Source organism: Bos taurus, chromosome 27 (genome assembly GCF_002263795.3).
Source record: "Bos taurus isolate L1 Dominette 01449 registration number 42190680 breed Hereford chromosome 27, ARS-UCD2.0, whole genome shotgun sequence".
NCBI lineage: Eukaryota > Metazoa > Chordata > Mammalia > Artiodactyla > Bovidae > Bos > Bos taurus.
This window is the reverse complement of record NC_037354.1, coordinates 14,101,506-14,115,510: the sequence shown is the minus strand read 5'-3', so window position 1 is coordinate 14,115,510 and position 14,005 is coordinate 14,101,506. Positions and strand designations below refer to the sequence as shown.

At 44.0% G+C, this 14,005-nt stretch overlaps 1 protein-coding gene across 1 annotated transcript in view; it reads right to left on the bottom strand.

Annotated features, from left to right (window-relative positions):
• WWC2 (WW and C2 domain containing 2) overlaps nt 1-14,005 on the bottom strand; it is a 152,722-nt gene that overhangs the window by 56,768 nt on the left and 81,949 nt on the right. Inside the window, exons 2-4 of the mRNA XM_024986463.2 lie at nt 10,376-10,485; nt 4,413-4,616; nt 3,638-3,714 (exon numbers count right to left, since the gene is read on the bottom strand). Coding sequence (XP_024842231.1) covers nt 3,638-3,714; nt 4,413-4,616; nt 10,376-10,485 — 391 coding nt within the window. The remainder of the gene's footprint in view (nt 1-3,637; nt 3,715-4,412; nt 4,617-10,375; nt 10,486-14,005) is intronic.

Below are 14,005 nucleotides of genomic sequence, written 5' to 3'. Positions count from 1 at the left end.
TCAAGCTATCCAGACACTTCAGAACACCTGGGGCATTCTCAAAGATCTACCTTGCCAGAACATGCCCTCGTGGCAGAGAGAGGGCACCATCGGCCCTGCCACGTTCAAACCATGATATGGCTAAAAGCATCACAAGAGAACGTGGACCAGGAGGGCCCATGTGCTGTGGAAGCATTCCTATTAAAAGGCATTTTCACAGACCGGAAGTATTAGACAAGCACCTCCTCCTTAATAGAAGAGAGGCTCTCATCTTTCACTCCAGTTACTCGTGAATGCCTCCTCCCCCTTCTTGAGGGGCTTGCCTTGTCGAGGAGGGCACTCCTTTCCGACTCACTCTGTCGTCCCACAGCGATGACATACGGGTGAACACAGGCTCCTAAGTGCGCATTAAACCCGCTGCAAAATAAGCTTTATCAGACGGGTTCTGCGGCATCAGGCGATGGGTCTGGGCGACGTGACTCCGTGGGGTCTTCTGGGATCTCTCCCCGTTATACAGGGCTCCGTTTCCTTCCGACGGCTATTGGTGTGAGGCAACCTCTCTGCTCTCGTTTATTCTTTTTTGAATAATTTTATTTACTTCGGCTGTGTTGGGCTTTTGCTGTGCAGGCTTTTCTCTAGTGGCGGCGGGCAGGGGCTACTCTAGTTGTGAGGGGGTCTCCTTGCAGTGGCTTCTCTCGCTGTGGGGTACAGGCTCCAGGGCACGTGGGCGCAGCAGTTTTCAGCTCCCGGGCGCTACAGGCCCCACAGCCGCGGCACAGGGGCTTGGCTGCCCCGAGGCATTATGGGCTCTTCTCGGAACAGGGATCGAACCCACGTATCCTGCGTTGGCCGATGGACTCTCTACCACTGAGCCACGAGGGAAGCCCTGCTTTTGTTTTAAGAAACCCCTCTCTTAGTTTGCATCTTTTCTAAAATGGGATTTAAAGGGACAGATTAGGATAGCCTGTTGAGGTATTCCATATACAATATGAGGTACTGCATTTATGTTCAAAGAAAAGAACTGTGAAGAATGGTTAAAATTTCAAAGGGGAAGCAGTAATACGTAGTGACGTCGGAGATGGGCACAGCTCCAGGGAGTACCGAAGTTTAGCAAGGGTAAGTTTTGACAACATACCTTCACCCGTCGTCCCACCCCAGCCTTTTTTTTAGGTAAGATGTCTGCTTGAGAGATTACAGAAATGTACAGACACGACACAGAGACGCAGCAATGAGGTGTCCCACAAACCGGCCCACGAGCTCCGTGAGGAACAGACAGAGAAATGAAGGCGGGTGGACAGGGCAAAGGGCTGCTTGTGGCAGGAAAGAAAACTTCCAACAGTGACTTCATAAATTACACCCCAAAGTCCACACCAAAGAGAGGTTTGCTTCCAGAAAGTATAGACGGACTTTCTTCATACGTTTTCTGAGAACAAATAGAAAAGTGGTGAGGTTAAACAAACAAACATCTATTTGGAGACACTGGAGAATTACCAAGACAGCAAGAACTTCTATTAAAGAGCCAAATGATAAGAGAGGCCTCGTAGGCAAGATCCAAACTTGGCATCAGTTTTCCTTCTGAGGCATCTGCGTAGGTGATTGAGAAAGTGAAAAGCTGGGAGAATGCAGTGACCGGGAGCCTGACAGGCAGAGAAGCACTGGCTGTTCCTCAGAGCCGAGGGCTCCAGGGAGACGCTGGAGTCCAGCCTCAATCAGCCTGCTTCCTCAGGAAACAGCCCAGGAGTTCAACTGGGATTCTGAAGAGCTTTGACCTACGAGAAAGGGTGCTCTGGAAATAGACCTCATTTGAGGAAAATGAATGAAGCCCAAGGACTTCCCTGTGGGTTCCATTCCCAGTCGGGGCACAAATTCCCCTTATGCCACGGGTGTGGTGACAAAGGAAAGAGAAGAGGAAGAATGAAGCCCAGAATTCAGAAAACTCAAACCCTGACTGAATTGAAGTTATCTGCCCCTGAACTAACTTCCTCTAAGAAGCAAAAGTAAATCCTCTTTGAAGGATAACAAGATCATCCCAAACCTTAAATTATCTTTATTCTCTTTCATTCATAATATATGGCTCTTAATTAAAAGCAAGCAGCTGTGAGAGGTCAAATACTGAACAAAAATCCAGAGAAAAAAAAACCAGACCAGACCGAAGAATTCAACACATAAGAAGTTTTAGATAAAAAAAAAAAAAAAGAAGAAGTTTTAGATATTATACTAATCAAGACATGGAATTTTAAAATAACTGTGATTATTTTGTTCAAAAAATTATTACATTGATGTGCAGAATTTGGGCAAGTAATTAAAAACAAAAAATAAACAAATTTTAGAATTGAAAACACGTGGTGGAATTAAGCTGAATAAAGGATAAGAAAATCCCAAACTGTTTACAAACTAAGCAGAACACTCTGATGACAAATCATAAAGAAATCAGGAAATATTTTGAACTGATTGACTAACAAGGCCTGAAACTGTGTGTGAGTAGCTGCTCGAGTATATTTTAACACAGCAATTCCACTCCTGGTTGCATAACCAACAAAAATGCGTACATCTGTGCACCCAAAGGCATGTGTAACAGACACACACATTAAGATGCAAGTTACTAATTACTAGCAATTTGTATAAACTCTAATGTACGTCAATAGTAGAAGGAATGAATTCATGGTATCTACACAAAGGTGGGACGGTTTCCACGCAATAAAAGTGTATGTGGATGAATCTCAAAATGTTGAACAAGGGTCCAGGCGTTGAGACTCCGAGCTCCCAATGCAGGGAGCACCAGATTCGACCCCTGGTCAGGGAACTGGATCCCACATTCCACAAGTAAGAGACCCCGTGCTTCAGCTAAGACCCAACACAGGCAAAATAAATTAAAATAATAATAATAAATTAAAAAAAAAATACAGAAGAAATGTTGAACAAAAGAAGCCATCAGTCATCCATGTGGTAGCAGTTCAGTTTCACAAAGTTCAAAGCAGGCAGAAAATGGATTTATAGCATTGCCAATAAGGGTCACCTACTGTCACCTTTAGGGAGAAGGACAAGGATGACAAGGGAGTACCATGGGGGCCTCTGGGGTCACGGCAGTAATCTCTTTCATGACCTATGCAAGGGTTGCACAGTTTATTTACTTGGAGCGCAATCTTTAAGACTCCAAAAATCAAGGATAAACAAGCTGCGACCTTAACAGCCGTGTGGTCAGAAAGATTTAGGGTAAAGATCAGCAAACAACCCATAAGGAAGTGTGAGGCACCAGTAAAGTTTGACCTAGAAAAAGAAGTGATTTGGTAATGTGAACTGTGAGCGTCTTGATAGATTGGGCCGTTTGATGAAAAAGGAACTAAGCTCCACTTTGGATGTGTACTTTCAGCACAATAAGGAAAAATTGAAGTTTTTTAGACTCAGATTTTGATTCTATATACTAACCGCAAACAATAAAACTGCCCAGAAATGGAACACAGTCTGTCACATTAATAAGAACAATCTCACAAACATGTTTTAACAAAAGCAGAAAGACCATCCATTGAGGATAAGTGGAACGGTTCCTTTACTGAATTGAGATGGCAGTTGACCACAGAGGCCCCTTCCAGATTCTATGCATATGTTCAGCATATTAATAGAACCACAGTCCAAAAAAAAAAAAAAAAAAAAATCTTACCCTTAATCGTGTAGTGGAGATCTCAGCTTTTAAGATCTCAGGGTCATATTTAGTACTGGATGAAGAGCCTGAGAATACTTTCAAAGGGAGAAGAGAGGGGGAAAAAAAAAAGTGACTTGTACAAGTTGCATAACTAGCTGTCAACTTAGAAATTACAAACGCTAAAAACAACAAGATTTACATGCTTCTGGGATACTTACTTAACTTTATAACTCCTTTATTGTCATTCATCAGACACCTAGATATAAAAAGTCATCTTCAAACCTTCATCATTTTTTTTCAATAAAAAGGAACGTTATCAAGACCCCAGTGCCTCAGTTTCCTGTGGATTTTATATCTATGGATAAAATCTTAGAGGAGCTTATTGCAGATACAGCTTAACTGTGCTTTGTGTTACCCAGAAACTTGTCACTTAAGTGGGATGTCTGAGCCCTTCACAGCTGCTGCTTTAAAAAAGGCCAGTCTCTGAGATGAGAGAGAGATCGGTCAACTCAGGTGGTCAACAGAAACTTCGTCTGTGCTAACTGCTCCGGTTTCAGTTTAGTCCCACTAAAAACAACGTACAAGAGCAGCACAAGGGCCAGATTATTTGCCCTGATCTGAAAAGGTAAACGTTAATCCCTCAGCGAGACCTTTATCTGAAATGGGGCTGAGGGGCTCCTCCTGCCCAAGAAGGGACAGGACCCAGAGCGCCGTCCCACAGACGCCCAGTGGCCTCCTGTCACCTGCAGGTCGACGCCCACTTCTCAGGTCTGAACAGCCACGCTGTACTTACAGCTGGTGCGAGAGCTGGACTTCTCCTTGTAGGCGTCATTCAAGCGGACGTATTCGTCCAGGGCCAGGGCCAGCCTCTGCTCCTTCACGTGGTACAGCTCCTGCTGCGTCTGCAGGGCGTCCTGTGCCACTGACAGGTAGTCCTTGAGCATCTTTTCCTGCTCCCGCCGCCATTGTTTCCGCGGATCTTCGATCTGTGTAGTTTCTGAAAATAAATCAGGTGGGTTATTTTTCAGAATTTAAAAAAGAAGTAGCTGGGACTTCCCTGGTGGTCTCTGTGCTCTAAGCAGTGGCTAAGACTTTGCGCACTCAATACAGAGGACCTGGGTTAAGTCCCTGGTCAGGAAACTAGATCCCACATGCTGCAACTGAGAGGCACAGCCAAAAAAAAAAGAGAGTAGCCGTCTTTAATTTTTATCTCCTTCAAGTAGTTAGTATTATGAAGTGACGTCTCCAGAAACGTGGAAGTTTTTGCTTTATTTTACCCAGTCCATCCCCACTCTGACCTCTTTCTGTCTTTGTCATCAATTTATTCTCGCTGCAAATATATTATATACGATGTCAAAGTAAGCACAGCAACATGGTTATGATTGGGTCAGCCTTTCCCAGAACCCTCTGGCTCCTCAACACCTTCAGAATAGAAGCCACACTACTTATGGCCCTGTGTAATCTGAAGCCAATATACTCCCTACGCTTCTGTGCACTTAATACAGGACTCTCGCCAGGCTGCCCTTTACATCTACATCCCTCAAGGTCTGGGATGCAGACCCGCACCGGTCCATGAGTTCTGTTATGTGTCTGTGACAATAAGTACAGGCATCAGGAGTAAACATTTTGAAATCTTACAGCAATTTCATAGTTACTGTGTATCTGTTGACTCTAATAATACTGGGGCTTGCATTTTTAATTTTTTTAAACTTTTCTAATTCATGGTGATTGTTCTTTTATAAAAATACCAGTCAGTCCACAGTGGATCAGAAATTTTAAAACAAGCAAAAAGACCAAACCCCAGTGCCCAGCTTCAGGAGAATAGCCCAAGGTACTGTTCTTGGTCCTGCACTTCTGCACACGGGCATCACCTGGAGGGCTCTAAAAGAAATCCTGGACCAATCGGAGTTTCTGCGGGTGGAACCCAGGCAATGGCAGGTTTATAAGCTCCTCCAGTGATTCCCGTGAGCGGCTGCAGCTGAGAGCCTGTGCTCTGCGACAGCTCACGCACTGCATCCTGCGTGGAATTATGAAATTATTCGAAATATCCCATCTGAAACTTGCTGAAACCTGCCTCCTGCACCCCTCCCAGAGGAAACCACAATAAAAGCCCAGGTTGTAGACAGGTCAGCCAGTAAGAGCCCAAACATCTCCATTTCAAATATTCCTTATAACTAAAGGTCTCTGGCCACCTAAACGTGCAATATTTACATTCAATTCCAGTATTTTGAAAAATATGAATGCAAACTAACTCAAAGTAGAGAGAATTCATCCTCTAACACACAGAAATGCATGGTCTTCACTCTGGATGACCCAGGATTATCCTTACGTCTTATCCAAGCCTCTGAATGCCACTTAGACCTAGTGATTTGCCTCAAGCGGAGGCATGGATGAAGACGGGGTGACTCTGGAGACTGGGTTACAGGTGCTGCAACCACCATCTTGCTCTCTCTGCCTGGCTCTTCCTGGCTTTTTCAATCTAATGAAGCCAACTTCCAAATTAAAAGCCATCCTATGGACATAGCGGGCTTTTCTGGTGGCTCAGATGGTAAAGAATCTCCCTACATAATGCAGGAGACCCGGGTTTGATCCCTGGGTTGCAAAGATCCCCTGGAGAAAGGAATGGCAACTCACTCCAGTATTCTTGCCTGGAGAATCCCATGGACAGAGGAGCTTGGAGGGCTAGAGTCCATGGGGTTGCAAAGAGTTGAACATGACTGAGCGACTAACACTTCCACTTTCACACTATGGACATAGCAGGCTTTCCAAGTGGTGCTAGTGGTAGAGAACCCGCCTGCCACAGCAGGAGATACAAGAGATGTGGGTTCCATCCCTGGGTCGGAAAATGCTCTGGAGAAGGAAATGGCAACCCACTCCAGTGTTCTTGCCTGGAAAAATTCCATGGACAGAGGAGCTTGGCAGGCTACAGTCCATGGGTGGCCAAGAGTTGGACACGACTGCATGACTGAGCACATGCGTGCACACACACACAAACACACGCACAAACACACACATGCAAGGAATGAGGAGGGGGCCACTGGCTGGCAGCTGACAAGAAACTGAATTGTTCTGACAGCCACACATGTAAGCTCAGTTCCTCCGGTCATGCAGCCCGGCTCAAACCTTGAGGTCAGCTGGTGAGAGCCCTGGAGCCAGAGGACCGAATCCACCCAGCCTTGCCTGGATTCATCAGCCACAGAAACAATGGGATAATAAACGGACTTTAAGTCATAAGTTTTGGGGTAACTTGTTGCAGTGAGGTAAATAACTAGGAAACTAACCAAATAAAGAGATGACACAAATTGAAAGTGTAAATGAAAAACCTGAAATGCTTGTAAGTTATAAAAGCTATAGCAAGATATGTACTCCCAGTTCTCTCTCAGTATCTTTCGAGGTTTCACCTAATCGTATTTCCCTATATATTGGCGAACGGGCATACTTTTCAATAAAATGCTTGTCAACAGCTAAATTTCCACAAAACACTGAAAGTAACACTGATGGACACGTAAGTGAGCAAAGTACAATGGTAATCATCATCATGATAAACTGGCAGCATTTGTTTTAGATAGATTAGCTGAAATACTCCAGTCGACCGGTTTAAATAGTGGATGCTATTAGCTTCGGCAGGCACCACTGACATTTCTGATATACTGTCCCATTCAAATAGGAACTACAAACGTGGGTTCCCAGAGGCACTTTGAAGAAGGCTTCATCAAGTAGGACTGGGCTTTATCTCCATCACTTATGTTTGCTGAATAGATCAGTGAAGAATATTTATTAAATGTAAATACTCAAAAAAAGTATATTACACAAACGTGGGTTTTTTTTTTTTTTATTAAGACCTGGTGGCCTTAGGAGATCACTGTATTATAATGCAATATAATTTGCATGTTGTCTACTATATAAGAGAAGTAATATATCACATACTGTTAAGACATCACACACCTCAAGGGAATTCACATTTCATCAGTTTTACAGATGGGGGAATTTATAGATAGCGAACACACTGTGAGCTAGAAGAACTTATCAGGGAAGATAACATTAGACTCTTCAAAGGAATATTACTTCTGTCTCTTAAGCACATTTCTATTCTCTCTGCTGTGCTCAGGAAGAATGAATAAAATGAATATGAGCGACTCTCCTCATCTTCCATTTTAGAAACTCTCTGCTATGTTTACCTGCTATGGTGTGTTATTTCTATAGACAGTTGAACATCTACTGCATGACTACAGAAAACGAGATGCTCGGGCATGATCCCTCCTGCCAAGGAGATTACAAAGCTCAGGACAGGTCGTGACACAGGAATTAAAGCTACAACAATGACAACAAGCATTTTATACAGTAGAAAATGGTGAGAGCCCTGAGAAGAGCAAGGTTGAGTGCCATGGAGCCTAGAGACAGGGGACTTTTACCAGCTGAAAAAGTCAGGTCCCGTGGAATCGGCAGTGATTAAGCAGGGCTTTGAAAGGTCTGAGACAAGAGGCCCTTCGAGCACCAACCCCTGTCTGGCACTCCAGCCGTTCTCCCAGCCTCGTTTACACCAGCCTCAGATCACTGATGTTCTTTCTTTCATTAAGTCCTGCTTCCCATGGCCTCTTCAGACCTCTGGCTTTAGTTATGGGGCTTCCTTCTGCAGGCAGTTTCTCCTTGCAGCCCCCAAACTGTACCCCATCCCCTTATTGCCCAGCCCTGGTTAACTCACTCATCCTTTGGGCATCAGCTTAAAGCACCTTCTCGGGAGCTGCAGGCACGCCGCTCAGAATGGATGGGTGCTTTAATTGGTCTCCTTTGATCTACTGGCGATGGTGGGAATAGAATCTAAGGCTCTGCTCTTTCACTTCTTCCCCAAGACCTCAAGAGGGACGAGCTGTGGTTTCTTGAATGTCATGTTGAGAAATACAAAACTCATTCTGTAAGCAACAGTGTGTGGCAGAAAGGTTCTAATAGGGGCATGAAAGGATCTTAGTTATATTTTAGGAAGATCATCTGAGAGAAATGTGAGGTTCTCTTATCAAAAGAGTTGATATGATGTGCAGAAAATTTTTTGGATGAAAGATTATATATTACGTTTTAAAAAAGCAGTTTATAAAACTGTATGTGATATAGTTCCACTTGATGTAAAAAATATATTGAAAACTGTGTGTGTGTGTGTGAACATGAAAAGGCCTGGACAGACACACTGAAAGGTTTAGAATACCTGGTTATTTCTGAGTTTTCTTCCTTTTTTTTAACCTATAATTTATACTTTTCTCCTCAGCACATGTATTGCTTCTATGAAAAATATTTTTAAAGTTTTAAAATATTTTTTTTAAAGAGAATGGCACAAAGTATCAAGGGTCTGAGAAGGCCAAGGGAGCAAGTCTGAAAACACAGAGGGAAAAATCATTCTGTATCTTGATTGAGAAGCGGCTGCAAAGGAGTATATATTTGCCAAAATTCACTGAAATAACATGCTTAAAATTTGTGCATTTTTATATGTAAATAGACCTTAATTACTAAAAGACAAAAGAGTTAAGGTACAACTTTGACTCTATCAAAAAGTGATTTACTTCTGATTGCAGTGCTAATATCAAAACCTTACAGACAGTACTTCATAATTACCTTCTATAAATGGCAACCCACTCCAGTACTCTTGCCTGGAAAATCCCATGGACTGAGGATCCTGGCAGGCTACAGTCCATCAGGTTGCAAAGAGTTGGACACGACTGAGCAATTTAACTAACTAACTAATGAATATAGTTACAAACACCCCCATCAGTATCTATACAGAACTCTGACTTCACACGCATAGCCACTGAAAGGTGAATTCTATCACAGACACTTAGGGCCTAAAGTAATTATCATTGTCAAGGTCAAAACTTTTACTTCTAGGTATTTAATAGTGTGACATAGAAATAGTATTGAACAGCCAAACACTCTCTAATTTTTTCCTGAAAAAAAAAAAAAGAAAATAATGCTGAAACCAAACAATGTCAAGACATAACATATGTGTAGACCAGCTGTTAAGAGAAGAACATACAATTTCCTCCCTAAACTACTTCACAGGAATGTCTTTAAGATTAATGAGATAATGGATCAGAGCCTTTTTAGTGGGAAGACTACTTGCTGTGGGTAACTGGGGCACTTCGGGGCACAGTAAATCCGCCAGGCCACTGAGATCCTATTACCGTACCAAAGAAAAATGGGAGACCTAAAAATTTATATTCTGATCATCAAGTTTTTAAATATTAAGAACAGTGTTTTCTGAAGCATAATTTAGAACCATAATGCACTTTAATTTCTTTAAAAACAGGTTTTTAATCTGTGCGTTACACAACAAAGCTCTTCATTGTTCTAACATGGAAGGATTTATCATCATACGAAGCACCCAAAGGTGGAAAAGTAAAGCCACAGTCACCGTCCACAAGAAGCTCACAATTTAGTGAGGAAAAGCCTACAAACAAATAATGTGCGGGCAGTACAATGAGTGGGTAGCCGGTACTATGGACATACCTGCACAGGGCATGCCATTCGGAATGGGGGAGGGACTTGCAAGGGGAGGCTCTGGTGCCCTTCCAGACAGACAGACAGACAGACTCCTCTCTCCCTCTCTGCCCCCATAAGCCCAACAAAACTTCCAAAATGGACATTTCTGTTAAAGTGAGGGTTTGAAATAGAGAAATTCATTCTGCAGAGTGTTTGCTCTCCTGTATGACTCTAGATTTGGGGGGATTACTTGTCTGACATGCTTGTTTGTACTGAAAAGGAAAAACTCACTGTTTATGTGATCGATGTAGTAGACACCAATCTGAGGGTCGAACCCGGCTTCCCATCCCCATGGCAGCTCATCGCCAACACAGTCAGCGAACGACAGGGGCTTGGTCAACCTGGAACAGACCAGAACAAAGGCACGGGTGACTGTCCATCCAACCGCACGTGTCCCAGCACCACCCGCGTGCTAAGCGTCCATCCATCCAACCGCACGTGTCCCAGCACCACCCGCGCGCTAAGCGTCCATCCATCCAACCGCACGTGTCCCAGCACCACCCGCGCGCTAAGCGTCCATCCATCCAACCGCACGTGTCCCAGCACCACCCGCGCGCTAAGCGTCCATCCATCCAACCGCACGTGTCCCAGCACCACCCGCGCGCTAAGCGTCCAGGCTGCATTTCCCTTTTGTTCTTTACTGTTTCTGCTACTGTGTTTGAAATCATTAAAGAAAAAAAAAAAAAAAAAAAACACACAGGGCTAAAATGCAGAGATTTATATCCAAAAAAGTAGCAAGTCATGATACCTTTTGAAAGTTTACAGCTTAAGACTGGGAGATAAATCTGTACAATAAATGAATAAGGTCATCAGGAAGAACTCCAAGCTAAGGGTTAAGACGGCTGGGATATAGAGCGAGCTCTGAAGCTAAATAGGCTTCCCACTGAACAGAAAAGGGCTTGCCAGGTGGCTCAGCATAAAGAATCTGCCTGTCAATGCAGGAGCCGCAGGGGGAGTGGGTTTGATCCCTGGGTTAGGAAGGTCCCCTGGAGGAAGGCATGGCAACCCACTCCAATATTCCCGCCTGGAGAATCCCATGGACAGAGGAGCCTGGCGGGCTACAGTCCATGGGGTTGCAAAGAGTTGGAGCATGCACACATGCTCAAGACAAGATATACACCTGGTTACACCAACTACAGATTTGGCTGCTCTTCTAAAAATTAACTCGACTGCAAGGTCCATGAAGAGCTCTCCTTGAGAGGAGGGACAAATAGATCTTATTTTTACACTTGGACTTAATAGTCCCTCAAGAAAATGTTTAATGGAACCAAACACACAAAGTATTAATATTTATATATCGACATGACCTCACTTTTAGAAATGCCTTATACTTTTTCTATAAGCCTTAAAAGTAATGGGGAAACTAGTTATCTAAGCAGAGTACAGGTTTTGGACTTTATCATGGGTTGATTTTCTCTCTCACTTCCTCATATTCGCTTCTCAGATTTTCCTTGGTTGTTAGAGCAGCTGCAGGCAGGCCAGCGCCAAAGACTAGTGACCACCCTGCTGTAGGGTGGCCAAGTTCAGGTGACATATCTGCTAATTTAACGCTCAGGCCCCATGAGCGCAGTTCCAAATATGAAGTCACCTGGACTCTGTGATCCATGCTGGTGCGTATTGGTGATTTCACACCACAACTGAAATACAGGTCATTTCTAGAACTGCATCATTCATCAGAGTAACGAGCTATGTCGTGTTTCAGAACTCTGGGAGGAAAACATGAAAAGGAAGGAAATCCTTTCTTCCCAGGTATGGCCTGCAACAGCCTCCTCCGAGGATGTAGTACACCAAGGATCAAAAGAAAGAAGCGTCTCTTTTTCTCTCAACCTTCCCTGGGCGTGAAATCAACTTCTGGACGTGGCTACAGGGTCCCGGCCTTCCTAAGCAGTCCAGCCCAGAGAAGAGTCATGAAGAATGCCCTCCCAGGACCGACCTCGGGGCCAAGTCACTTCATTTCCATCAAGGGAATGATTTCTAATTCCTGACTTAGCTTTCTTCCTCTTTAGTCTCCGAACTAAACCAATCATTTTCCATGTTTTCATTTCCCAGTAGTCATGTATGGATGTGAGAGTTGGACTATAAAGAAAGCTGAGCACCGAAGAATTGATGCTTTTGAACTGTGGCATTGGGAAGACTCTTGAGAGTCCTTTGGACTGCAAGGAGATCCAACCAGTCCATCCTAAAGGAGATTAGTCCTGAATATTCATTGGAAGGACTGATGCTGAAGCTGAAACTCCAATACTTTGGCCACCTGATGAGAAGAACTGACTCACTGGCAAAGACCCTGGTGCTGGGAAAGATTGAAAGGCAGGAGGAGAAGGGGACAACAGAGGATAAGATGGTTGGATGGCATTACCAACTCGATGGATGTGAGTTTGAGCAAGCTCTGGGAGTTGGTGATGGACAGGGAAGCCTGGAGTGCTGCAATCCACGGGGTTGCAAAGAGTCAGACATGACTGAGTGACTGAACTGAACTGAAAGCAATCATTTTAAGAAAATGATTTTGAGCAGAGAGCTGTTTATTCCCCAAGTTTTTTCTAGAGCGCTTCTAGATACGGCCAGTACATTGATGAGCAGCGAGGCCAACATCACAGGCCCAAGCTTGCTGTTAACATCAAGGGAAAGCAGGTGACTGGTCTGGCCACTGTTGTAAACATAAGGTTCAACACAGCCACATCACAGGGCATTTGCAGTGTACGAAAGTGACTTGAGGAAAGCGTCTTTTAAAACCCCATTTCAACACAGGAGGCTTTTCTTCAGTTGTTTTGAGGACTACTGTGGACACTGTATCTACTTGGGTGGCAAGGGCTGCTAAGAACTGTCACGATGCCTTTTCCATTTATCTCCAGGACCTGCGGCTCACTAGGATCCTTTTATGATCATCTTGTGTATCATTGCCGGGAAAATTTCACGGGCGGAGGAGCCTGGTAGGACTACAGTCCACGGGATCTCGAAGAGTCGCACAGGACTGAGCAACGTCACATCTTGTTTATCATTACCCTCACATTTTTTTTTTTAATTTACAGAAAAGGTTGAATTACATTAAAAAAAAAAAAAAACCTATAAGGTGGGGCTATCTTACTGGACAGCCTTCCCTACCTCAGTTTCTTTCTCTTCATTTTAAGTGGCAGTCACAACCCCTATCTTCTTGCAATGTGACTACTGGCTACGATGAATGAAAGGATGAGAAGGGATTAACTCAAGAGTGTCTAGGACATGGTTAGGCAGTCAATAGACATTGGCAACTATGAACCCAAGCAGGACATGTGAATTCTCTCACTGTCAGGGAACGGAGTCAGGCAGCACAGTGTACAGCAGTGTTTCTCAGAGTCTAGTCCACACGACCAGCAGCTTCTACATCTCAGAACTGGTTAGAATCAAATCCTTGGGCCCTGGAGTACACTATATATTATGCCTATAGGATCAGAAAGTCTAGGGCCCAGCAGTGTTTGTTTAATCAAGTGTTCCAAGTAATTTGAAAGAATCTGCCTCAGAAGTTAAGAACTTGAAGTTTGGCATCAAAGGGACCTGGATTCAAGTCCTTATTCTGCCGTCTTACAACGCCGGGCAGGTTATCAACCTTAAAAGCCTCTGTTTTCCAATCTATTATTTTTTTAAAAAGGTAGGGACGGAGTGGGAGGGAGATCATGAAGTTTAAACGCGAACCGATTGGTGTGATGCCTGACAAGTGGAAAGCTTCCACATGTAGTAGACGAACGGAATGAATCTCAGCCGTGTTAAGCAAGGCCTCTAAACATGGCAACCTGCCACATACGCTCTGCAAACCTGGAGTCAATTTGAACCTAATCTGAGTCCAAAATCTGGCTCTTAGAATTGTGCTCAGATCCCACCTTATATCAT